At 40.8% G+C, this 26971-nt stretch overlaps 1 protein-coding gene across 1 annotated transcript in view; it reads right to left on the bottom strand.

Moving 5' to 3' along the window:
* Window positions 1-26971, bottom strand: part of Adgrv1 (adhesion G protein-coupled receptor V1) — a 535393-nt gene that overhangs the window by 265189 nt on the left and 243233 nt on the right. The window contains exons 82-86 of the mRNA XM_052159654.1: window positions 25782-25966; window positions 21817-22078; window positions 21165-21301; window positions 18319-18479; window positions 10783-10883 (exon numbers count right to left, since the gene is read on the bottom strand). Of these exons, the coding sequence (XP_052015614.1) occupies window positions 10783-10883; window positions 18319-18479; window positions 21165-21301; window positions 21817-22078; window positions 25782-25966 (846 nt within the window). The remainder of the gene's footprint in view (window positions 1-10782; window positions 10884-18318; window positions 18480-21164; window positions 21302-21816; window positions 22079-25781; window positions 25967-26971) is intronic.

The following is a 26971-nucleotide window of genomic DNA, read 5'->3' as shown; positions in this document are numbered from 1 at the left end:
ATGATAGTATACTTAAGTGACCCCAAAAATTCCACCAAAGAACTCCTAAACCTGATTAAAAAAAAAAAAAAAAACTTCAGCAAAGTAGCTTGATATAAAATTAACTCAAACAAAGCAGTAGCCTTACTATACTCAAAGGATAAACAGGCTGAGAAAAAAATTAGGGAAATGACACCCTTCACAATAGTCACAAATAATATAAAATACCTTGGCGTAACTCTAACCGAACAAATGAAAGATCTGTATGACAAGAACTTCAAGTCTCTGAAGAAAGAAATTTGAAGAATATCTCAGAAGATGGAAAGATCTCCCGTGCTCATGGATTGCCAGGGTTAATATAGTAAAAATGGCCATCTTACCTAAAGCCATCTAGAGATTCAATGCAGTTCCCATCAAAATTCTAACTCAATTATTCATAGAGTTAGAAAGAGCAATTTCCAAATTTATCTGGAATAACAAAAAAAAAAAAAAAAAAAAACCACAATAGAGAAAACTATCCTCAGTAATAAAAGAACTTCTGGCAGACTCACCATCCCTGACCTCAAGCTCTACTACAGAGCAATAGGGATAAAAAAAAAAAACAAAACTGTATGATATGGGTACAGAGACAGACAGGAAGATCAATGGAATCGAATTGAAGACCCAGAAAGGACACCTATGGTCAGTTGATCTTTGACAAAGGAGCTAAAACCATTCAGTGGAAAAAAAGACAGCATTGTCAGCAAATAGTGCTGGGTCAACTGGCAGTCAACATGTAGAAGCATGCAAACTGATCCATTCTTATCTCCCTGTACAAAGCTCAAGTCCAAGTGGATCAAGGACCTTCACATAAAACCAGATACACTGAATCTAATAAGGTGGGGAAGAACCTGGAGCACATGGCCCCAAAATTTCCTGAATAAAACTCTAATAGCTTATGTTCTAAGATCAAGAACTGACAAGTGGGACCTCATAAAATTGCAAAGCTTCTGTATGGCAAAGGACAGTATCAATAGGACAAAACAGCAACCAAAAGATTGGAAAAAGATTTTTACATCCAACAAAAGACTACTATCCAATATATACAAAGAACTCGAGAAGTCAGACTCCAAAGAACCAAATAACCCTATTAAAAATGGGCTACAGAACTAAACAAAGAATTCTCAACTGAGGAATACCAGATGGCTGAGAAACATCTAAAGAAATGTTCAACATCCTTAATCACGAGGAAATGCAAATCAAAACATCCCTGAGATTCTACCTCAATCCAGTCACAATGGCCAGGATCAAAAACTCAGTAGACAGCAAATGCTGGAGATGATGTGGAGAAAGAGGAACACTCCTCTACTGCTGGTGGGATTGTAAGCTGGTAAAACCACTCTGGAAATCAGTTTGGCGGTTCCTCAGAAAATTGGACATAGCACTACCTGAGAACCCAGCTATACCACTCCTGGGCATATACCCAGATGCTCCAACATGTAATAAGGACACATGCTCCACTATGTTCATAGCAGCCTTATATGTAATAGCCAGAAACTGGAAAGAACCCAGGTGCCCCTCAACAGAGGAATGAATACGGAAAATGTGGTACTATTTACACAATGGAGTACTACTCTGCTATTAAGAACAATGAATTGATGAAATTCTTAGGCAGATGGATGGAACTAGAAAATATCATCCTGAGTGAAGTAACCCAATCACTAAAGAACACACATGGTATGCACTCACTCATAAGTGCATATTAGCCCAGAAGCTCAGAATCTAAGATACAACTCACAGACCACATGAAGCTCAAGAAGAATAAAGACCAAAGTGTGGATATTTTGATCCTTATTGGAAAATAGATCAAAATACCCATGACTCACAGTCAAACAATAGACTGAGCATAGGGTCCCCAGTGGAACAGCTAGAGGAAGGACTCAAAGGGCTGAAGAGGTTCCTCCTGCAGGAGGAACAATAATATGTACCAGCCAGTACCCCCAGAGCTCCCAGGGACTAAACCACCAACCAGAGAGTATACATGGAGGGACCCATGGCTCCAGCTACGTATGCAGCAGAAGATCACCATTTCAGACATCAGTGAGAGGAGAGGCCATTGGTGCTGTGAAGGCTCGATTCCCCAGAATAGGGGGATGCAAGTCAGGAAACTGAGGGGTGGGGAATGAACAGTGGGAGGGGGGATGGGATAGGGGATGAATACCATTTGAAATGTAAATAAAGCAAATATCAATTAAAAACAGAAAGACCCAAAACTCCAAACTATGCTCATTTCCACTTAACAACCATTCATTTTTTTCCCTATGGAAGTAAAAGGAAATGACCCATCTATCACCTTTTGTCATCTTCCTCCTTTAGTCATAAATTTGATGGCTCTCTCTTTTCTGAGGCAGCACTGCAGAGTATTAGCTGTGTCCAAATCCCAGTTCTGTTATCACCACGTGGTCATGACACAGAATTAAACTCTGTCGGATATAATTTCTTCATCTGATACATGGAAATAATGCTATACCTATCTTATATCTCTATCTTATAACTATCAATTATTACATTAGTGTTTATTAAATTAGATGAAATCTACAGTGTATTCCTGTTGTTGCTTTAAAGAGACAGGAAATCAAACTTGCACAATGCAAAACAAGATGATTTTTATCAGTTCTCATTCCTTTGAACTCTATTTCCATCACTATTGGCTAAGTTTCCAACCAATGACAGCAAGGTAACAGTAAGGTTCCTCTTTGGGACCTTTCAAAGCTATTTAGAGTTGGTCTGGTACTGCTATTTATTCAAATGCTAAATACTGTATCCCAAGGCCTGGTTGCTCCAAGACAGAGCAGATCCTTACTATACCAGTTTTTGTTGTGTAAACCTTAACCTCCACGTAGTCCATGACTGGTTAATGAAAATGCCTGTAGCCTGTAGCCTGTAGCTGGGCAGAAGAGATGTATCAGCTGGAGGTCCTGGGCTTAGGAGTCCAGGCAGGGGCCACGGAAGCAAGAACAAGGAAGAAGGAGGAAGAAGTCACCATGGGGTAGGTAGATCATGCACTGGTCAGGAATGCTGGCCTGTTGGAGTAGGAACAGCCCAGGTGGAACACAGCAGGTGGTATCTCAGGGTTATTGACAGAGAGGTAGACAAACTAGCACAGAGAGTTGGTATCTGCCCAGCTCTAGAGCGTCTAAGTTTATTATAAATATAAAAGATTTTGTATCTTTTATTTGGGAATGAAGTGCAGGTAAAACCCCCAAAATAAAATGTATCACAACAGCGGTAGTGTGCCCAGCTCTGGACTTTTCTCTGTATGACCAGCCTTTCATTCAGTGCCTTGTTGCAGTGCTATTCCACAATAAAAGGTGTTTGCATGGTGACTCTATGGACTCACAGCAGTAACTGCACCATCTCCCCTCCAAGCTCAGACGGCATGGAACGCTCTACCTTCCAGCCTGCCTGCGTCGCAGCAGGCATCCGTGGTCCGCACCCCGGCGATGGTCTCCAGGCTTGCTGCAGCTGGACTTTTATGATTTTCTCCCCTGCCTAGAATATGTCACGCTGTCTGCACATCATACATGCACGTCAGCACCCAGCGAGGAGTCTGTCTCCCCTGTGGACACTTTTCAAGGCGAGGCCCTTTCTTTCGCCTATGCTGCCCAGGACACATTAGCACAGTCGGAGCCATTGTCTTCCTACTGCCATGAGGCGACTGCTCAAGATGGCTACTTGCATGCTGCCTGTGGGTACTGATTGCTTGACTCACTACACAGTCACAGCTGGTGTGGGTATGGTGAACTGGCCGAAGGGGGTGGGGAAGTCACAGAGCTTTATGGCCTTGGCTGGAGATAAGTCCTCGCTCCCTTCCTCTGGCTCCTAAGTTCACTACTAGATGCTGAAAACGCATGGGATGATCTTGGTACCACACAGATGCATGTAGCTAGATTAAGAGACAATTAGCATCATAAGCCCAAATTGAATGTCCAATCGTATTTAGTCATGTCTGCCAGCCCAATCCTTACATAAAAGAAAAATATAGTTAAGTATCTCTGAAAGGTTTTATATCAAAAGTTGGGGTCATCCCAACTGTTCAAAATGCAGGAAGAATCCAGAGAAAGAAACTTGTTTCTTTCCCTTTTTTCACTACTGTTCGTTTGTATCCAACAGGGCCCAACCTTATAACCTAGCCTAATAATGATAATGGGCTATACTCAATCTTGCAGCAATCTTCCTGCCTCAGCTCTTAGGGGACTGAAATTACATGTGTGAGCCACCATGCTTAGCCTACTAGTTTATTTTACGTCAATGAAAATACCAGTAAGTTCCTCAAAGTATGAAATTTTATGAGAAAGGCCCAAATCAAAGCTTCAACGTGCCCCCTATTAGCTCGGTTAAAGAATTATCCCTGTTTTACACTTGGAAAAAAAAAAGAAAAAAATAAAGAAAAAACTGAAGGAAAAATAAAACAAAACAGGCAAAGATAGAGACTAGAAACACAGTTATTAGAGGCCGAAAGGATAGAAAAGGAAAGCTAAAGACAAGGTGAATAACAGGTACCAGGATGCAGGAAGACGGCAGTGAGTAGCTCTAATGATCTGTGGCATCACAGCCACCCTAGTGTGCAACACTTTGCTATACACCTCAGCCTACTAAAGGAGCATCCGAGCATGTGCGGAGGAGGCGTTCACGCTCGTGTCATTATTAAACCTCAGGTACATGCACTGAGTCACACGGTACACACAAATACATGGTGTGCAATTATGGATCAACTAAAAGACAAAAAGGTAACGTGAGTGGCTGGAGGGGTGGCTCAGCAGTTAAGGCGCCTGCCATGCAGCAAGGTTAGAATCCTACTGAACACATGCGAATGCGATCCGGTCCGGAAGGTCACCCATCACTCCAGCCTTGACAGGCATCCCAGAGGGAGTGGGCTGGCTGGCAAGACTTGCCTGTCAGCTTCTGCGTTTGACTGAGAGACCTGGCTCACTGAATATTGTGAAATGGGGATAAAGGAAGATTCCTGGTATCAGAGCACATGTGCGTGTACACACACACACACTCATGAAAACACACACATACACATATGCTTGCTATAAATGTACACACATGAAGAAAAAGTTGGCCTGAGAGACCTTCCCCAAAAACAGAGGGAACAATAAATGGCTAAAAGTAGTTTTAAGGAAATTTATTTCATTTTTATTATTTTATTCTTAAATAAAATGAAAAGTTAATGGGTTTTTGTTTTCTTAAGATGATTTCCTTATGCGGACAAGAGGTCAATAGCATATATAGAGTTAGTCACAATCAGAGAGGCAGTGGCAGAGGTCACAGGCAGAGGCGTGAACGGGGAGGTCACTCCAGGCTGCTCCAGTCCCTTCACAAACAGGCTGAGGCAGCCCTCCGATAGCCTGCTCGGCACCTGAACTTGAGCGGACTGCATACACTGAAGGTTAGGAGGTGTTCGATCTATTTCTTTCTGCACAACACGTAAGCCACAGTATTGTTCTCAATGACAACCCTTGCTACAGCTCTAGTTGCTAGTTCAAAGCAAGATCTAATTTTGATTCTAGTATTTAAACTCTTGAAACTATTTTTTTGTTTTATTATCAAAAGTAAAGACAACAACAGTCAGATTAATGAGTAGCCAAAAGTTCTACCTAAGGGAAACTATCTCTCTTTATAACACTTCATCTTACTCTGCTTCAATTAACCTAAAATAGACAGATTACAGACAGATGATAATGATGATGAAGATGATAGATAGATAGATAGATAGATAGATAGTAGATAGATAGTGATATATACATACATATAAACAGGCATACATACATACAGAGATATGTATATATATATATAGTTAGATGATTGGTAGATAGGCAGAGTTCTTAGTTAATAATAACATTTGGGGCCCTAGACATGCCTTTCTTGTGTTAACAGTTTCAGTGCCACAGGTCAAGTTACTTGGAAAAGTCAGGTCCTGTCCTACTGGAAGAAGACAGTGTTCTGGAATCACATGTGGCTTTGGCTTCAGTCTTGCAATCGGTGAGTCTTTTGCAGTTAGAAAGTCTCCAAGATGGTAGATACTCAAAGTGAAAACAGCACAGGCCTCAGATTTAGGGAAAGTCTTTTAGTAGGTTGTGTGCAATCTGGATCATCCCTGAGAAACAGACATTCGTGTACAATGACATTCCTGAATGTTGCAGAGTGATAAGCAGCCCAACTTTTACTGAATTCTAAATAACAGTCTTCAGAGTTAACATGAAATTCTCTAATAAAGTAAAAACAAACAAACAAAACCACTTAAGTGTTTCAGCTTCTAAACTAGTCACATAGACCATGTTGAGTCAGTAGAAAAATTCATGCACTTAACAGTTCTCCGGACAGATTTTTTTATTCAGTTTCAGAAGATGAAGTTAAGCCAAACAAATAGACAAAAAGAAACAGAGAAATCAAGTGTTTTCCTGTTGGCAAGATTTATTAATCTGAGCAAACATGGTGCTATCTCTGTTCTTTTTTTAGATTTGGGGAGTTGCTTTTCCCGACAGGACCTCTGGAACTGAGAGCCCTGCCTGGCAGAGACGCCCTTTGTCCCCCCTGCCACCAGGGCACACAGGGCAATGGGATTCTAAGATAAAAGTTCCAAAGATAGAACTAGATGTTTGTCCCAGGAATACCTGGCAACAGGATGACAGGCTGCGCCTGTGCTTCCCGCCACACTGGGAGTGAAGGCTCTCACACCTTGCTGCTTAAATCTTTCCTTGTAGATAAATGAGAAAAACACAAGTTGACCCTGAAGGGAAATACACTCTTCTTGATAAACTGCTAAAAATATAAATCGTATCTCAAAAAGTCTGTGATACTCCAATAAACACAATTTTCTTTATTAATAGTAGGCATGTTACTATGTAACATAAAATTAATGGTGGAAAAATAACTTTATGCCCCCTGCATTTAAAAGTAACTGAAGGGTGGGAGCAAGGCATTTCTACCAAGGACAGGTAGACACAAGGTTTCTGGTGTTGACTTACAAATTCGTTTACTGCAATTTTGAATACAAGGACAAAAGACAAAGTCAGAGACCCACAAATGTGTGTTTTCTATGCTGCAAACTCTGTAGCTAGGCCAAAGAAATCTTTGAAAGGATCCTTTAGTTTTTAACCTAATCTCAGCTCTGCAAGACTGACTTTGTTTCTGGGTAGGGAAAAAAATCCTATACTGCCACCTGCTGGCATATTATAGTCAATGCCACTCACAGATATTCCAATGACACATTATCATGATCTTTTTCTAATTTTTTCAAAAAAAAAAAGTGTATTGATCTTATTTTCCCCTTCCAACACATCCCTTCCCAACTAACTTTAATACAATAACAAAGTATTCTTTTGTATCCTCCTCCAATTCAGAATATAAATATAATAAAATACATAGCGAATTATCAATATAGTATTCAATACCTTTCTAAAATTAGAGAACAACCAAATTTAAGCATATTTCCTGACAACGTGATTTACAAATACACTGCACCACACTCCACCACAACGAAGTCAAGAGGGCTGAGATATGACTCAGGTGGCAGTGTGTGCCTAGCATGCACTAGGCCCTGGGCTCAACTTCCAGCAATATTTCAACCAGTGTGCTGATGCAGGTCCGTGATCTCAGCATACTATACATACATGGGGGCAGGAAGAGTAGAATATCGAGGTCATCCTCAGCTACATAGCAAGTTTAACGCACCCTGTGCTACATGAGATCCCTCTCTCTCTTACACACATGCACACACCTGTTCAAACTAAACAAAACAAGAAACAGTAAGACAAGGCAAACGCCCTCACATCAAGGCAACAAGGCAACCCAATATAGGAAAAGAGTCCCAAGAGCAGGCAAAAGAGTCAGAGACACACTCGCTCCCACTCTTTGGAGTCCCACAAAAACACGGAGCTAACAGCTGCAACTTACACACAGACGACCTGGTGCAGAGCCAGGCAGACCCTACGCTGTGCTGCTCTAGTCTCTGTGAGCTAAAAATAAAATATATCTTTAAAAGTCTCTTGTGCAAGAAGAATGGAGGAGTGGCCCCTGGTTCTGGAAAGACTCAGTGTAGCAGTATAAGGCAAAACCAGAACAGGGAAGTGTGAAGGGGTGGGTGGGAGAATAGGGGGAGGGAAGGGGGCTGATGTGACTTTCAGGGAGTGGGGGACCAGAAAAGGGGAAATCATTTGAAATGTAAATAAAAAATATATCGAATGAAATTTAAAAAAAAGAAAAAAAAAGTCTCTCGTGTAGCCAAGTGAGAAGAACATTCACTTTAAGTCAGTATTTTTTAAATATCCAGGCAGCTGGTAAATAGGTTCAGAATTTCCCATGGAAACTATACAACTGTACACTGTATGGCTTCTTACATGAAATAACTAAACCATCATATTAGGTAAAAATAAGCTATTGAAACATTTTTTTGCCATTGATCATCCTTTACATGATTTTATTCCATATTGTTTTGTCTATTCTAAAAATACACTGGAAATGTACACACCTGACTAACCATGTTCTTCAAAATCTGTGTTAAGCACAATGCGAACCTGAAGCCAATATTCTCACTTATAGATTCTGGTCTTTCTTTCTTTCTCATCCCCAGACATGAACAAATTTGTCTGCTAGCATTCTGAAGAATTGTCTATAATAATATGGTGCTATAATTAAATCTTGTATAAATACTGCTGACAAAACAACCCACCAAAATGGGTGGTGAATACGGCCAATAAAATCTAATTAGGAAGGCGGGTTCTTCGCTGTGTTACCCACAAGACGCCAAGGCATGATCAGTCACGATGGCATCCTCGGGGAGCGTATACTGCCTTGACAAACTCAGTGCAAGCGGCTGTGGGAAGCAGCTACTGCTGTCTACAGCTTGCACATACTTTGAACACATTATTTGGAATACAGTCCTTGATTTTTCTCTGAAAAGCAGGTTTTAAAATTGAAAGGACATTGTCATTCCTGGGACAGAAAAAAATGCAACAGAGTGCCAATGTTTCTGAAACTTTCCATTTCAGCCCCTCGAGTACTTCCACAAAGGACACTTGTACTTGATAAGTAACCGTGTGCAACGAAGAATTCATACAAGTCGAGTCCATGCACAGCACACAAGGTGGCCAAGAATCAGGACCACATAGGCCACGGGGTCAGACAAAAACCAAATACTACCTTTCTGGGAACTCAGCAATCGAATGATCCCTGGTGACACTGTGCTAGGCCCATAGATCTGTGTCTGACCCAGCCATCATCAGAGAAGCTTCCCCCAGGAGTAGATGGGAATAATATGGAGCTACGCATCTGGGCAATGTCCGGAGGGTGAGAGACTGTGGGCCACTCAGTCTTCACTGTGAGGTCATCAAACGCTTCCTCCACCTCCTGCCCCACTGGCCCGAGCAGACGTGGTCCCAGCACGGGCTGGGGAGCGGGCACTGCCTCCATTGTTACCCAGAAGCCACCTCCAACTGACAAATGCTTGAAACGGAAAAAATGGTTTTCTGCATTGGCATCTCACTGGGCTAAAAACCACACTTAGAGGTCGGCCCATGCGCAGCAGGAGAAGACCAACGCAAGACAAGCCCCATGGCTTCTGCGTGGATTTTTGTCAGATGTTGCTTTGTTTCAGCATTTTTTTATCAACTGGTCTTTTGCTTGTACATTATGTTTCCAAGATTGTGTTATCAAGGGTGTCATTTGTGTTTCTTGTGCTTTTTCTTTTCTTTTACATGTATGTACACATGTATGTATGTATGCATGTATGTATGTATGTATGTATGTATTCATTTATTTATTGCCTGTTTGTTTTCTAAAGAGATAGAAAAGAAGATATTTAGTGGGAAGGGTAGAGAATTGGGGAAGATCTGGGAAAAGATGAGGGAGAGAAATACACTGTATGAAAAAATATTTTCAATTTAAAAAGGAGAGCGAGAAGAAATCAGTCAACTAGTTCATAAGGTGGGAAAGTGCTTTTATGCAAACCTGCTGACCTGAGCTGGACTCCTGGATCCCACTGGGTGATGAGCGAAGCAGTGGAGGGAAACTGTACTCTGAGCTCCACAATCATGCCACGGCATTTGCGTACCTGTGTGTGTGTACACACAGAAACACACATGCACACACATACACACCCAAACACAGACACAAACATATACACACAAACACAAATAACATAAACACACACATACATACACACAGAGACACTAACACACATGCACACACAGAAACACAACACAATCATGCACACACATACATACACACATAGACACTCACACACATGCACACACAGAAACACAACACAAACAATCATGCACACACATACATATACATACACACATAGACACTCACATGCACACACAAACACACACATATACAAGCATACACAAATAACACACACACACACACACACTGAGAACACAAGAAATAGTCTTTCCAGAGACGATCACAGAAATTTGTTATCCACTAGCAAATGGTCAGCCTGAAAACAATTACTGAAAATAAAGGCCACAAGTTTGACAGAGAGGAAGAAGCAGTATGTGGGAAACTTTGGACACAGGAAATGAAACAACAATGATGTAATTATATCATAATCTCAAACAGTAGTTTTTTTAAAAACACATAGTGGGCCTGACATCATTATTTTTGTGTTCTCCATTTCTTATCCATGTTGCTCAAGTACAAATCAAGTACAAACTAAGTTGAGGAAAACTGTATGTGGACTTTCAGCTCAAGGGTCGCAGAAAAGGAGACACAGACGTGTCCTCTGACTCCTGAGTGTTGTGCGTCTCCTACCTGTGTTCCCAAGCTGGCTGCCATCATATGAGTCAGAAGTCTAGCGGCAAACATGGAGTGTCTGGCACAGAACACATGTGAGACAACAGCCAAGCAGAGACCTGCAGAAACCGAAGAGCCCACGTGAGGTTTCACAATTCGTGGAAGATTATATGTACAGAACAAGAAATCTCTGGGACAGTTAAGCACAAAAGCCCAGCCTACACAGCAGAGCACAACCCTCTGGGAACGACAACGCTGGCATCTCCACATATCCCATTTTGTATGATATATATCATCTTCACATTTATCAGTTAACCCCAGGGATACACTTGAATTTTCCAATTATTTACAAGCTGTCTGCCATGGAGACGGGAAGCCATAAATAAACAGCATTAACACTTAATAAGCACCTTATTTTTCTATGTTGCTATGAGTGAGTTTAAAAAAATGCTTTTCATCCTAATTTTAATTCTGTTTTTTTAAAGAATGGATGGCTTTGGTAAGTAGAAAGACTTGGAAAGGTGGCTAGAACTTTCCGAGCATAAACCTGTGACTGGTCCTCCCAACCCTGAGGTTCACAGTTACCCATCTGCAGCGAGCAGAAGCAGATACATAATTCCAGCAGAGCTAACGATGAACTTTGAGCTGACCCTGTGTTGGTGCGTGTCAAAACCAGAACTTTTTTTTCCTTTCTTCCACAATGGAATTAAGTATAAAGATTTGAACTCTAGCTGGCGTTACCATCTTTCAGCCTGTGTGTCTATTACGGTCTTGACACTGCAATCCCTCCTCTTCAGCCTCCCGGGTGCTAGAATTACAGCACCACGGTGCCAAACCTTGAAGGCAGATTGTTTGCGGATATTTTCTGCCTTAAAATTTTCAGATAGTAATTTAGTAAACATTATTTATTTGCTCACAGGCTTTCTAACCACAGTTTCGTGGGTCAGTTTATTTTGTGTAGGAATCACTGAAGCCTTACAAATATTGGCACACATATGCCACTTATCCATGTGGTTTTCATATATACTGCCTCATTTAATACCAACACCATCTTGACAAACAAGAGATGTTACAATAATTTAACATTTGGTTCTCTGAAATATTCTCTGAAATAGCAGTATGATCTTTTAGAGTAAGCCATATGTTAGTTTAAAAAAAAATAAGAATTAAGCATCTGCAAAATACCTACAAGGAGTCTTCTGACTTCGTTTTCTGTTTAGAAATGCCTCTCAGACCTCATTTTAGAGAGAATAGTTTAATTATATTTCACATTTCAAGAGAACAATAGAAACTCCCGGTAATGAGGAAGATGTTTTATGTAGAAACTCCTCCAGGAAGTCAGACTCATTCCACTCAGCACAACCGCCACAGCCTGCTAAGCGAGGTGTGCAGGTGTTCGGCTGCCGCGGAAGCCATCCACGCAGGTGACAGTGTTCCTGCGGACAGGTGTGGCAGCTTTCCTTTCTCCAGCACTGGGCCTGCTGTCCACAGCTCACCAATGTGTTCTTTGCATCTCTAGGATAATCACAAGTTGCTCAAAGTCCATCCAGGTGCGTGCTTATGTGTGTATAAGATACGCTGACTTAAAAGCAAGAGCTAAGCACATTTTACTCATTATAAACCACGTGATCACAAATGTGTATCTCCTGCACGTTTCCTGGGGTCGGTGGTAACAGTGAAGGCCTGAGCACCGACCAAGGGAGGAATACACCCGTTCCCTGCTCACTGTATTTCATAAGAAGAATTTAGTCATTTTTCTTTAATTCGGTGATCCATTTTTCATCATACTCCTGTTCCATCACAGAAATTTAGTACAACTAAGTGTGACAAGCTTAGAAACATCTGATTGTGAATACAAAGCTTCATTAAAATGCTACCACAGTCCCTGGTTCTAGTTCAGAGACAGGAAAGTGGGCTGGATTGCATTCGCCTTCAGACATACTGTTTCAGTTATCTGGCTGTGCTGGCTAGGTTTTTATCTCAATTTAGCACAAGCCAGAAGGCAAGAGGGAACCTTAAATGAGAAAATGCCTCCATTTGATTGGCCCATAGGAGAGTGTGTGGGGAGTTTTCTTGATAAAGATTGATTTGGGAGGGCCTTGCTGTGTGGAGTCTTCCTTGTGCCCCTCCCTGGACTTTCATTCATGGTGGACTGTGAGCAATTAACGCTTTGCTCTCCACGTTGCGTTAGGTTTTATCACAACAATCTGAAACTAAGTGGAACACTGGTCTATTCTTTCAATGAAGAACTTTCCTGTGCTGTGGATCCTAAGCAAACTGTGCTCTAAACAGGGCAAAGCAATCTGGCTTAGGACATGATCTCCAATACTTAAGCTTTAAAGAAATAAATATTTTAGTTACTGAGTCTCTAAATCACTATGTATGAATTTAAATATCCAAAGCACTAAAAACCAATGAGTAAACTTAGAAAAGTAACCTTTCCTCAGTCTGGAAAATAAGTACTTATATTCAGTATATATACTTAACATTTACAAAGAAATATTTTAATTGCAGTTTCTTAGCTTCAATTTGTGAATATAAATATTCGAATCATAGAATGTATAACGATAGATTTCTAAAATAAAGTATAACAAATTATAACAACTTCACATATTACCTAAATATGCACCCAACAGTCTTAAATTTTTATTTCTTGGCGATTCTGTAGAGAAACAATCTGCTTGCTAAGTAGTATTCCTTTTTTTCTAACCCTATAAGAATTATAGATTAGGCTGGAAGAGAAAGAGCCTTCTCCTAACCCAGTGACACAAATGACTTCCTACACATTGGGGAGAGGGACAGTGGACGGTAGCAGCACTGTTCACAAACTAAGAACACTGACGACACGGGATTCAGCTAGGATGCAGATCTGAAGCAGAGATCTGTTCTTTGCTGCTACCCAATTAACCAAAGACCTTATTGTATATATAATTTTGGAGCTTAGGTGTATATACAATTTTGGAGTATGTGAATACATTTCTGCAAATATAAATAAGTTTATATATGAGTAGGCAGAGCCAGGAGACATCATTATTCAGTACATTTTACAGATGGGGAAAAACTTTAATTTAGCCCATGCAAGACAAATGTTAGTACATTTTCGACAATGTTTTTAAAAGTACTTCTAAGTGCTGCATCTTCAGGTGTCTGTCTACCCCTTTCCCTATCCCTGCTTGCTCTGAATGAATCCTAATGAATCAGCTCACCCTTAAGGCAGTATTGGCTCTCTGGCTTTTTTTTTTTCTCACCTTTCTACCTCTTGCTACCTGCAATTGTAGGTTTTCTACTGTTTTGTTACAAACACGGCTGAGCTGACTTTTTTAAGTTTCACCTCCATCAATGTACTTTGATTAGTGCTACTAATGAGCTAAGGATGAGAACAAAAGACAATTAACCCTGAGAAGGTCTCCAGTGGAAACGAATGTCAGCGAGAAGCGCCTTGGAGCACACAGCGGTCAGGGAGATGCTGTGGCCAGAGACAAGAGCCGTGATAATGAAGGCGTTAACCTAAGCGCAAGAGCTACTGGCCTGGCAAATAGTTTAAATTTGCATATGTGAAATAAAATAGAATTTAAAATTCCGTCATATTTCATGGATGCAGGACCACCAGGGTCAGTTTATCACACATTAGACAGTGTATAACACTGTAACCATCACAGAAAGCCCTGTTGCAGAGAACTGTTAATTGTTCCTGAGTGAGGAAAGAATACATTGCATGTCAGAAGAATTTATATTGACGTGACTAAGATAATATGATTTTTTTCCAACAAGAAATAAGACTGAAAGCACTGGATGTCAGGTGCTGTGTCCCGCAAGACTCAGCATGATGGACACCGGCTGGACTCCCAGGGATTGTGTCCAATTTTGCCTGTCTCCTTTTCCAGAAAGTGACTGCCTTAGAAATGTTCTCTGAACATGGTTTGGTCAAAGAGATGCCAGGACAGCATTCTAGGTGACTTTTATAACAGTTTCCATTGCTTTTAATGTGGATTCTGCCTTGCCACACCTGAACACTGCCAGTTTGACGCTAAAGGTGCTACAGCCAACTGAGACCACACCAGGAAAAGGCAAAGTAGCACTGTGCAGGATCGCAGAGCAGAAAACTATAAAGAGGGTCTCAGCAGCATCGGTAAGGTGAAGAGGTGAGGCGGGGTCTCGGCAGCATCCATAAGGTGAAGAGGTGAGGCGGGGTCTCCACAGCATCGGGAAGGTGAAGAAGAGAACGCAGAGAAGAGGCACGAGAGCACCTCACACTGACTTAGTTCCCAGAGTGAACAATTAGGCCCCTGATGATACCAAGAGCCCGCCCTGCCCCGCCCTGCCCCGCCCCACCTGCCTCGCCATACCTATACCGAGGAGACCCTATCAATGTGAGATGCTTTCGGGGTCTCCTCTTATGTGCAGCCCATGCCACACAGAACTCCTTGCAGACACCATTGGTTAAACCTGCCATCCTTAGGCTGGGCGAAGTTTAGGACTAAGTGACTTCTTTTTCACCTAGATTTATCCCTTCAAACTCTTCTTTTTAAAGTTTTATGCATTTTTAAGTTTTTCCTTGGGGATAAGACATCATTTAATTGAATGAAATTATTTTGATAGCACACTCCTCCACAATCATAATAGGTATCTCAAGACAATGGTTTCTGAAAATCTGAACTTGATGTTTCAAAAGGAAGTTGACGAGAAGTTTGAAAACTAATACTTTAGGAAAACAATTTTGAGGTGAATGTGATTGTGTTCAGATTTAACTTCTTAATTATTGAAGCTGATTCTCCGGCCACCCCACCCCTCACTCCTGCGTTGCTCTGAGGTGCTTCGCAATAACTTCTGTTACTACCAGAAATCTTTTCAGAGTTGGCTGGTTACCTCCTAGAAAAAATCTATCAGCATTTCAGCTTTCAGAGGAGAAAAAAGGCACACTTTGAGAATTTTGCTGTTCTATACAAGATTGAACAAAAGAACGGTCATCTTCAAATAGTTTTTTATTAACTTTCTTAACCTGCAAGGCTTATATTTAGCCAGTTACAAATTATTATTTAATATGGAATTGACATTGTGTGGACATTCACACACTTAGTTTTCTATTTTAAGTTGATAGAATAATTAGGCAACTAACAAAGGACATCAAGTGTGGGAATGCCTACACAATGTGAATTCCATATTAAATAACAGGCCCACCTCTAACAGTGCAGATCCACTCGCAGCACAGGAAGCTGAACTACAGACATATCACCACAACCAAGTTCACTCAAAGTAGATAAGGACTATGCATTGAGTGTCGCAGGACCTCGTTAAGGTTATAAGAATATAGAACTTTATTAAGAATGTAGTCAGGAAACAATTCAATGTGGCAGCCATCTTTGATGGACTAGGATTCTAAGAGCTACAGAAATGCCCAGGAGGATGTGCAACCACTGCCGTCCTATGCCTCTCAAGCCTGGCTGGTCTTATTAGTAATTATATCAGATTCTGACATTGTTGCCCAAAGCCCCCTCCATGGAGAGCCAGGGAATGCACACAGCCCCGTTTTATCGCATACATCTTTTTATCTTTTTCACTTCAGGGAATAGCCTTCTGCTTCTTTTCTTGTTGTTTGGCAAACCTGGGAACTTCCAGGTATGTCCTCTCTGCTTCACATCTCTAACTTCCAGGATTTTAACTCTCTATCCCCCTTCATCACATGTCAAACTGTCAACATTTCAACCCTTCTGCTCTAGACCATGAAGCAGAACTGCCAGCTGTCCTGGCAGAGACATCCTGGAATTTATTGTGAGTAAAACTAACAAAGAGGCCTGCTCCTGTGAAAGTGTTTGGTGTTGTACTCCTGAAAAGAACCAGGTAACTGTAAACACACCAGACCCGTTCCACTCGGCCCGATCCAAACTATGCTTTATGTCTATGCAACAACAAGTTGTCTTCTAATTCCTGAGGGTCCATCAGAGGACTAGGCATTAGTTCTAATGGAGAGAAAATGGTGGCAAAAACGACAGGATTTTAGAGCCTTACCTATCAAACCTCTGAATACAAGAGGAAACAGAATCATAATTTCAAAGTCTTGACCCTGATCCCAAGACAAAGGCACAAATATGGATGCTGACATTTAGGATCTCAGGGGCATGAGTGGGTCAGTGTCCCCTTTTCTGCACCAAGATAGGAAATCCAGAAAGGCTGCCAGGTCCCCTAGGATGTGCTCATGGTCTGCCATGTCTACATGAGACTGGAAAAACTTCTTTTCATGTTCAATGTTTCTACGAAGCAAGGGACTCCTGGAGGTCACAGCGCTACTTCAATTTGCTTATAAAATGATGTCTAGACTTTTGTTTCAATATAGTTAAGAATTTATTTCACTATTCTATGAAGTCTCTTTGCTTAAAAATATGCCACTATGGAAGTACAAGAGTCCCTCTGATTTTGGAACTATGTTCACCTAGAAGAATTTATTGGGTAAGAAATGTCATCCATCTTTTATCACAGATATTATTATGAATAGGAGGTTCTTTAATTTTTGTGATGAAATCTAAGACTAAAAATTCACATACCTTAAGGAAAATTATAACTATGTGAAATTAAGTTATACTGGAAACACTTAACAATCAAGCCGAGAATAATGATTAGTTATTGACTTTATCTCCAAAAAGACTTTCTAATGAATAAAGTTTATGGGGTGAATTGTTGGTACAATATCTTTAGAAAGATAATCCCTCTTCTCAATCATCAGTTGTATGTGAGTTAATATACTTATCACCCTGAAATGAAAGATGATTTGCAATCATAAGTACATTGTGGGTGGAAACTCTGTGGTATATTGACTCATGAAATCAATAATTTATTCCAGTTCCTACAACTAGCCAATGACAGCATCACAACTTGAACTAAGGCATTCTGGCTAAAAGGTAATAGTTAGTCATTATCCCATACCAAGTTATGTGCATAGCATATTGCTCCTAGAGACAATGTGTGAGGTGCTTTACAAGGAAAAACGGGTGTGGCAAAAGTGGAGATAAGACTTGAAGTAGTGTAAGGATTCTCACCAAACTGTACAGCACAGAAGAATGAGTCTATAGTTAGGTGGTATGGAAACAGTTTGACAGACATTAATAAAGTCCAAGTTCCTATGACTGCAATAAAAGAGGGACTGCATATGTTGAGTGGAAGATAATTTCTATCATAAGGTTTGATATGTTTAGAATTCTAAAGTTGTAGGCTGCCAATCAACTGATGGGGAAGACTAGCTCTTTTAATGAAAACACAAAATCTTTATATGAATTGACTTTATCCTCCCAATGTTCTAACTGTAAAGACTTAGTTCTAAGGCACAACATGTGGTAAACAGTTCCCTTTCCTATTATCTAGCCTCTAGCTTACACTGCATCCCATATGGTTCATGAGTTAACAGAGGTGTCCTCCTTAAATGCTGGTTGTATTCATGAATGATTAAAACAACCAGACAATGTTGCATTGTAGTGCATTCATATCTTACATACACAAAAGAACTATGGAAAAGGTTCATTCTCACAGATTTAAAATGCATAACTTGGAAACCCTGCGACTGACCTGAGATGCATATCAACCCAGCAGAGAAAAAAGCTTCATTGTAGGATGACGAGTTGCCAGTCTGGGCGTAGACAGCATACACAGACATGTGTGAGCAGGCACATTCCACATAGTCCGAAGCATCTTCAACCACTTTGCAAAACTGGCTGTCAGACAACCAGCTAGAACAAAACACAACAGTCACTGATCTTTCAATAATATTTCAAAGATGTTAGGATTGTTTTAAAAGGAAAAATAACTAGCTGAAATTAAATGTTCTTTACTCAAGACATGAGCAGACTACATTTTCCAGAAGAAACACTGGAGGGAACATCTTGTCCAGGACATGACCCAACAGATTCCACCAAGACACCTTAAGAAGCAGCATGCATACCGGCTGCACCTGCCATGGCGTTTGCTGTACCCAAGAAGTCAGCTCTCCCAGCAACGGGGCAGCAAACCCAGCCTACAGCAAAGTTGCCCTTCTCTGTCATGCAAAATTTCCCACTGCTCTGCATAGCCATGCCTTGTGTGGATTCTGACAGATAGATCAGTGTAGCCACGGCTTCTACAGATCCCAACAGACCATCAGAGCCATGGCTTGTGTTGTGTGGTTCCCCATAGAACAGCACAGCTGTCTTAGTTAGACTTTCTAGTGGTACAGCAAAACACCATGACCAAAAACGCAAACTGGGGAGGAAAGGTTTTATGTGGCTCACACTTCACACTGCTCTCCATCACCAAAAGAAGTCAGAACAGGAACCCAAGCAGGGCAGGAACAGGAGGCAGGAGCTGATGAGAGGCTGCCAGGACTGCGCCTTCCTGACTTGCTCTCCGTGGCTTGCTCAGCCTGCTTTCTTACAGAACCCAGGACCACCATTCCATGGATATCATTACCCACCATTACCTCCCTCATTGATTACTAATTAAGAAAATGCCTTACAGCTGGATCTTGTGAAGACATTTTCTCAAGTGAGGCTCCTTACTCCTGATGCCTCGAGCTAGTGTAAAACTGACATAAATCCACTCAGTATAATAGCCAGTGCATGTGTAGAGCTAACCCCATAGACTCATATATTTGAATGCCTGGAATGGGTGGAACTGTTTGAGGATTAATGGGGTGTGGCCTTATTGAAAGAGGTGTGGCCTGTTTGAAGGAAGTGTGTCATCAGGAGAGGACTTTAAGGTTTCAAAATACCATGCCAAGCCCAGATCCCTCCCTCCCTTCCTCCTTCCCTCCCTCCTTCCTTCCCTCCCTCTCCCTCTCTCATTCCTTCCCTCTCTCCATCTTACAGATAAGATATAAGCTCCCATCTTCTGCCCCATTGCCATGGCAACCTGCTCCCTGCCATGCTCCCTCCTAGATGGGAATTAAGTCTAACTCTGGAATTGTAAGCAAGTCCTAAATTAAACACTTTCTTTTGTAAGTCGCCTTGGTCATAGTGTCTCGTCATAGCGAAAGAGCAGTAACTAACATACGTGCTTTCCTATGACTCCATCCACGTATTTTGTTTGCATTTTGAGTCACGTATCATAAATACATTTTATAAAGAACTCCCAGTGCTTCACTCGGGGAAGTTCATCTTCCTGAATGTCAATCGGTGGCTACTCCTTAAATACTTTCCTTTCAATAATCTTGATCGCATTATATTTATACTTTTCTAATGATATAAAACTTCCCAATTCAAAATGCAAATTTTATCTTGAAACTCCCATTATGCATTAGATAATGAAGATTAGAGATTGTTTATGAAGTTTATTATTCTTAGACTTACAGTAGACTGTTAAACACACTGTTTATTTTAAAATGTGTATTGCAGATGTCTTTATTATATCTAGCCCACTGAATACCATAGCTTAGCAGTGCAACATACTTGCTTATCTACCGTCATGGCGGTGCAGCTAAGAGCCATGGCTCACTGCCACTGTTCTCACATCGTGAGAGAGCATCATATCGCATACCACCAATGTGGGAAAGATCGGAGGCCAAAGAGACACAAAGAAACACTCAACCTCTTGTTTGGATCCCTCTTGTATCTGGATTCACTCCCCAAATGAGCTTTAAGTCAGCTGTGAACCATTCAGTAACCTGCATCATTTTTCCATAAGCTTCAAGTGTGAAATTGTTAAGTTGAACCATCCTACACAGAGACCTTTCTGTATCAGGTTTAAGATCCAACATCAGGCATTAGGAATTTCCATTCAAAATGTTTTATTACAGAGAAAGAGAAACTAACCCAAATGGATAGTTTTGTTTTCCTGTCAGCCCAAACTTCAGTAATAAACAAAATCTCATGGCTGACATAGACAGTTGACCCCTCTCCCAACACAACCGGACCACACAGCACTGACAAAGGTTTGAGCGATAGTAAGTTCTTCAGGAACCCAACTCCAGAGGCCAAAGAGGCTCAAACAAACACTCAACCTCTTGTTTATGCTATTATCTGGATTTATTCCCCGAATGGCCTTTCAGTCAGCTGTGAACAAGAATTCTTAAACCCTGTTGATCTCTTTAAACATAAGGCTCAGTCACTTAACCACAGATGGCAAGGGTGTAGAAAGGAATTTTCTTTCATGTGTAACAAGTTAACAGATAACTTCAGAAAAGTTATCTAACGGAGCCAGTCCTTATACTGTAGCCCTTGAGAACAGCTGTAACAAAGAAAGAATGCTACACTGCACCCAGAGTTCTCCTACCAGCAGGTCCTCAGGAAGGATGCTAGACTGTTTTTGTTACTGGTTAACAGAAGGTGTTATTCTCCAGTCTGAGGGCTTCCTTGAGGCTACTGCCTACATGCTGTACAAGTAGATGCAACGCTTTCAGGTTGGGAAGCAGCAAATACTGAAAATAAGATTCACTGCAATACCTGGCAGCAGCCTGATTCCAGAGGAGACACAGAGAGGTATGAGGAACAATTCCAGGCTCAGCTGCATAAATCCTGTAGAGAACCTCGTTGTTTGGCAGGGGTTGTGCACTCTGACCTTTCACATTCAAAGATAGTACCTATGATGTCAGAAGACAGAATAAATTTAATGGTAATTTTCCAATTAGCATTACAACTGAGTCTGCCAGTCGGAACTGGACTCCATCTCTCTGGTACCTAATGCCTACAAGGCTCTCTTCAGTCCCACTAGCTGGCTCCAGACTCTGACTGGCCACTCTCCCTGCCACAGCTTAGCTCCACCAACTCCACATTTTAGTCTTTAGCTGACAACCCACTCTAAGTATCATAGGCTGACTTCCTTAAAACATAGGTATGTGCCAAGATATTATAGCAAAGAAAGCTCTAGTTTTATACTTTGTTGATACACACACACACACACACACACACACCACAAAACAGAAAGTAAACATTTCCACCTACATTTGCAGCCAAAAATTTTACAAATGGCTTATGAAGAGAGAATAATTTTCATGTACCTGACCAAAAAAAAAAGTCTAACCACATGTGTTCCAAGTTTCTCTGCTAAAGGAAAATAAGATAAAATATCACTTGATTTTTAAAAATGAGAGATCACCTTGTCTCTTAGGGCAGGAAGGCCGTCTCTTGCCGCGTCTCCCGCCGTGAACCACTGCTGGCTGCTGTACTCCACAAACTGGACTGACGCGCATGCGTTCTTCCCATCCGGCATTTCTGCCTCAGGAACATCCAGGAACCTCTCTGGAATTTGGATGTAATCACCTTCCTTCCCTTCAAACTTGTGCCCATTGATCTGCTGCAGGTTCCAGTGAAGAGCCAGAACGGACAAATACGGGCAACTGTCAAGGAGGGTTTTGCTTCTACAAGAGAAAAACAAGTCTCTGTTGAGTTGGCAGGTATTTGGATCAGTATATCAGGTTGTATTTGCTGTGATGTTTAAACTAAGAATTTTCCTCTTCTTGTACAACAATGGCAGGACTAATCCCAACACTAGAAGGCCATCTGCTTTCGGTTTGCATGTGATTCTTACATCTCTCCACATCCTCATTTTTTGTAACCTAAACCAGGAGTATCTGGAAGCCGTTACACGGTTATCACAATACGATCTGCTGCTTGAAATGTACTTTTCTGTGTCAATCAAGGCTGGAGTAGAACAGGCTGAAGAGAGGGTATTCCCATCAGAGTGGAGCCTTTAGTTTCATTTAGATCACCAAGGGCATACATCCACAGCTGGGTTTTCATCCCAGCTCTACCGCATGCCTGCCAGCACATCAGAACCTTGTAACACAGCAACCCAGCGGGGAAGAAAACAGCCCTGAAGAACAGGCCTGATACTTCTGATTTTGATTTTTCATAACCCTTGGGGATCATAAGATGCTATGCTCAGTTAAATTGTTTTCTAATCTCAGTATGAGCTGAATGAATGTGGACTGGGTTTAAAGCACAGGTGATACTCCAGCCATGCCAAGGCAAAATCTTTACATAGAATACTTTATGATTCGAGGAATGTGAATCTGTAACTATTTCCCTTAAAATCTGTTCCTGGATTCATCATCTCTGAATTATAGCAGATACTGAAATAAAATAAACATGAAATTGGCCTTTGAAAGGATAGAGCCTATGTTAAATTAGGTTCTACCTGCCACATGAATGGAGAGCTTGTAGATGGATTGTGGATCAAAACAATACTCCACTAAGACCTACAGCATGAAAAGGGAGTATCTGTGAAATGGGTAATGTTGATGCGTAACGGGAAATGTTAAACGAAAGACATGAGATGTGTAAGAGCAAAGGGAGCCTTTCCCTCCAGCTGTGTGTCCTCTCTATCACGAGTTTCTTCCAAGGCTTCCATGGCAGCATTTCAAGGGTCAGCATTCCACGGCTGAGCCACACTGAAGAGCAGGCCGGAGTGGACACGGTCAGCAGTAGTTGATGTGGAGGCCATGGTGTGCTGGTTTGTTTGTTTTGGTTTGGTAGGTATTTTTTGTCTTTTCTGATTTTGGTCTGGTTTGGTTGGGAGCGTAGGTCTTTTTGAAAGAGAGAAAAAACATGCAGTTGGGTGGGTAAGGTGGTAGGAAAGAGCTGGAAAAACTTAGGGGAGGGGAAAATATGTTCAAAATATATGAAAAAATTTAAAATAACTTCACAATATAATGAAAATGAACAAACAAACAAACACAGTGGCCACTAGCCTTGATATTCTATCTTGAGCCTACCCATTTATCTAGGATGATATGCCTCTGTGTCAATCGTCCTATGTAAAAACCTCTATTTGTATGGAACCCATATACCTGTGTAACCTGGTCAGAATCCCTCTCTTAATCTCTCCATTCAGCCCTCCCTATCAAACACTTATAACCCAGACAGAACTCATTGCTAGGCACGCACACACTCACTCACACACACACACACACACACACACACACACACACACACACAAATGCTACCTACAAGCTACTGCTAATTGGCATTGTATTTAGCTGGTTTCCCAGTGGCTTTCACCAATGTTATTCTTGTTCAATTCTCAAAATCTCCCCTCTCAGAAAATGCATTTGGTATCAAGGTGGTATATCGAGAAATCAAGCAAAATACTTTGCATAGTTAGCCTTTAGCAAACAAGTCAAATGTGACTGCCATTTCTATCCCACACACAATGAATAACTATTATGGGCTTCTATCTTGAATGTGCCACACTTCTAAGTTCCTGCCTGAATTCTGTCCTTCATATTTTTCCATTTTTTGCTTTCTTCTGTTCTTTAGCATCCTTCTTAATATATATGAAAATACATACTGAGAATATATCAAAATTCTCTCTATTTCTCTCTCTCTCTCTCTCTCTCTCTCTCTCTCTCTCTCTCTCTGTCTCTCTCTCTCTCACACACACACACACACACACACAGTATTCTAAGCACATTCTGTGTTCTCAATGCAAACAACTAATCCATGTGAGAAGTTTTTGTAGCCAGATGTAGACCTATGTAAATGGCAGTAAGTTTGAACTGTGCAGCGTTATCTCAGACGGACACTTAGGAACCACAGTCAGGACTAGAGAGAAGGCATCCTGAATGAGGCTCCCATGAGGGTTTTCTGACTCTTCGATGATCTTCCCACTAGGAACATCTCAGTCCCTAGCACCCATTAGCAGGTTTTAAAGGAGAGCATCCCACAAGATGTGGGCTGATTCCCAACTGCCCACACACTGCCCTGGATCGGTAATGAAATTTGAGGTGTAAGTTTGTTTTATTGCACTCTTGGGACCACAGAGCCTGGGAGTCAGGAGGAAGTGTGGAATCAAGCAGGCCTATGGATGAGCATAAGACTCACCAGGAACTACTCATTTGAACTTTGTCAAGGTGAGCAGGACTGTAGCCCTCGGTTTCTGAATATGGAAATAGGAATCACAAGAGCCCCAACTGAACTTTTCAATAGCTTACCTGAAGTGATATTCATAAACTATCCAGACACTATACAGACACTATACACCAACCTTTACACATGAGCCGTTTACATTTTTCAGTATGGCTTTGTCTCCAACTATGAAACGGCCACCCACACTATTCAGTTTAATGCAGTCTGGATATTAGCAAGGATATAGTTAATATCATCAATGTTCTCTGTATTTTACACCTTGTCTTTCATATATAATTTACTGTTTTCAAATCATGTGTCTCCAACCGAAGAACTAATCTTCAGAGGTTTATGTGATCAACTGTTCTGCTGGTTAGTTTGGCGGAATTTATTTCTGAAGTGTCTAGAGCTTAGTGAGGCTTGCTAAACACTCATGATTTCTATTGAAAATAAATAATAAAGGTAATAATGTTTATAAAAGTATTCTTAAACAAATATCTATTAAATAGTAAAAAAAAAAAAAAAAACCCTGCATTTATTTTTTCAGGTAGTGTATGTCAGCAACATGAAAATCAAGTTGGATTTTAATTTCTGCCCATATTCTAAGGTCAGGGGATTTTAGTCTGTCAAATACAAATAAAATATTTTGAGTTCTTTAGACTATAATAATCCCTTTTAGATTATGAATGCAATTTTTATATATCATTGTACACAAAAATTTCAACACATTTGTACATAATTAGTTATGTAGTTAATAATAACCATGAGCCACATGCTATTTTCTTTCTCTTGTTAGCTTCCTGCTGTAGAACTCCAGACACACAAAAAAAAAAAAACCCAAAATTTTGAGAACTTCCTCCCGTAGGAGAAACATCTGGGACTTAGAGCAGCATAAATCACAGCACAAGGCTGTGATCAGTGTCCTTCTCCTCAGAATGTGCTTTCTACACACTGAAAAAAAGCAGGGGCAGACAAGATGATGTTTTGTTCTCACGGATGCTTTTAAACAAGAGCACTGTTGTGTTGATGGTCCACACTCATGTTTCTTGCCAGGGCTGCCATTTTCTTCTAATAACTGGGTTCACTGGCCGGCAGATGCAAAGCACCAACCACACGCAGCCACACGCTCTCAATCTCAACTCACATCGCGCACTACTCGCTCGCAAGCCGTGAGGAAATACATTTCAGGCACTGACACTTTTACACAATACTTACTTTTCACCAGGCGACCCACAGGTAACATCAGTCAGCAGAGAAAAGGCAAAATGCTCAGCCACCTCCACAAAGTGGCTGAATCCCCGAGTGTCTTTGCGCTTTGGGTTAATTAGAACACAAAGGAGTTCATACAAAAGAGTTCGGCTTTTGATACTGAAAGCTTGATTCTTTCCTTCCATCGTTATCTGAAAAAAAAAATCTAAGAATTAAATTACGGATGCAACAGTCTACTTCTTTAGTTATATAGTATATATACATTGCATATGTTTGTCATTAATACTGACAGTGACTATAACTGTATCTTTTACTTGCAAAATGTAATTGTCATCTTAGAGGCTGACTGCGGAATAAGCTCCCTTTCTAGTTCTTTCTAAACTCTGATTGGCTGGTTCAATTCCACTGTTCTGACTCGAACTCCTCTCCAAGCTGGCTTTCACCAGATGAATGAAATCTTTCTGTCAAATCTTCCTCTGATTCATCACTCGTTTGCCACTCAGTTAGCCATCACTTTCAAAGATGGCTGCTTCCTTCTACAAACTAACTTTACCTTCATTGTTTGGAATTAAAAATGTGTACTAAAGACACGTCTATAGTCTAGCTACAGGGGTTAAACGTGTGTGGCTTGTCTGCAGTCCAGAGCATCACACAGACAGACCAAGAAAGTCTTCAGATGTGCTCCACTGCCAGAGCAGCCATGTTGCTGGATTAAAATTTCTCTACATCTGACAATGATGGAAATATGAAGAATGGAAGAAGAAATTGTTTCAAAATTATATTTTAAATACACCCATTTCCATCTAAAAGGCATGGGTGATCATTGACAAAGAAAAGAAATAATCATTAAAATACTTTCTATTTACTTAAAGTATTTAAGAATTTAAATATTTAAATATTTATATACTTAAAGTATTTAAGTATTACTTAAGGTCCTAAATAGTAGCATCTATCCTTTAAAGCAGCTGCAATAGTTCACATCATGAATTAAAATAAATCACAATTTTAAAACTACTCCAAGAATTTATTATTTCATAATGAATGGAAAAGGAAATAATTATTTCAAAAATATGTTATAACAGAGATAAGATTGCTTTAATTATCTGTGTCTCAATGAGCAAATGGTGACCGTCATATAACATTAAAGTACAAAAGCCACCAAATGAGAGCAGTCTCTTCAGTTAAGAGCATCAAGG

Source organism: Apodemus sylvaticus, chromosome 16 (assembly GCF_947179515.1).
Source record: "Apodemus sylvaticus chromosome 16, mApoSyl1.1, whole genome shotgun sequence".
Taxonomy (NCBI): domain Eukaryota; kingdom Metazoa; phylum Chordata; class Mammalia; order Rodentia; family Muridae; genus Apodemus; species Apodemus sylvaticus.
This window is presented reverse-complemented; position numbering and strand designations above follow the sequence as displayed.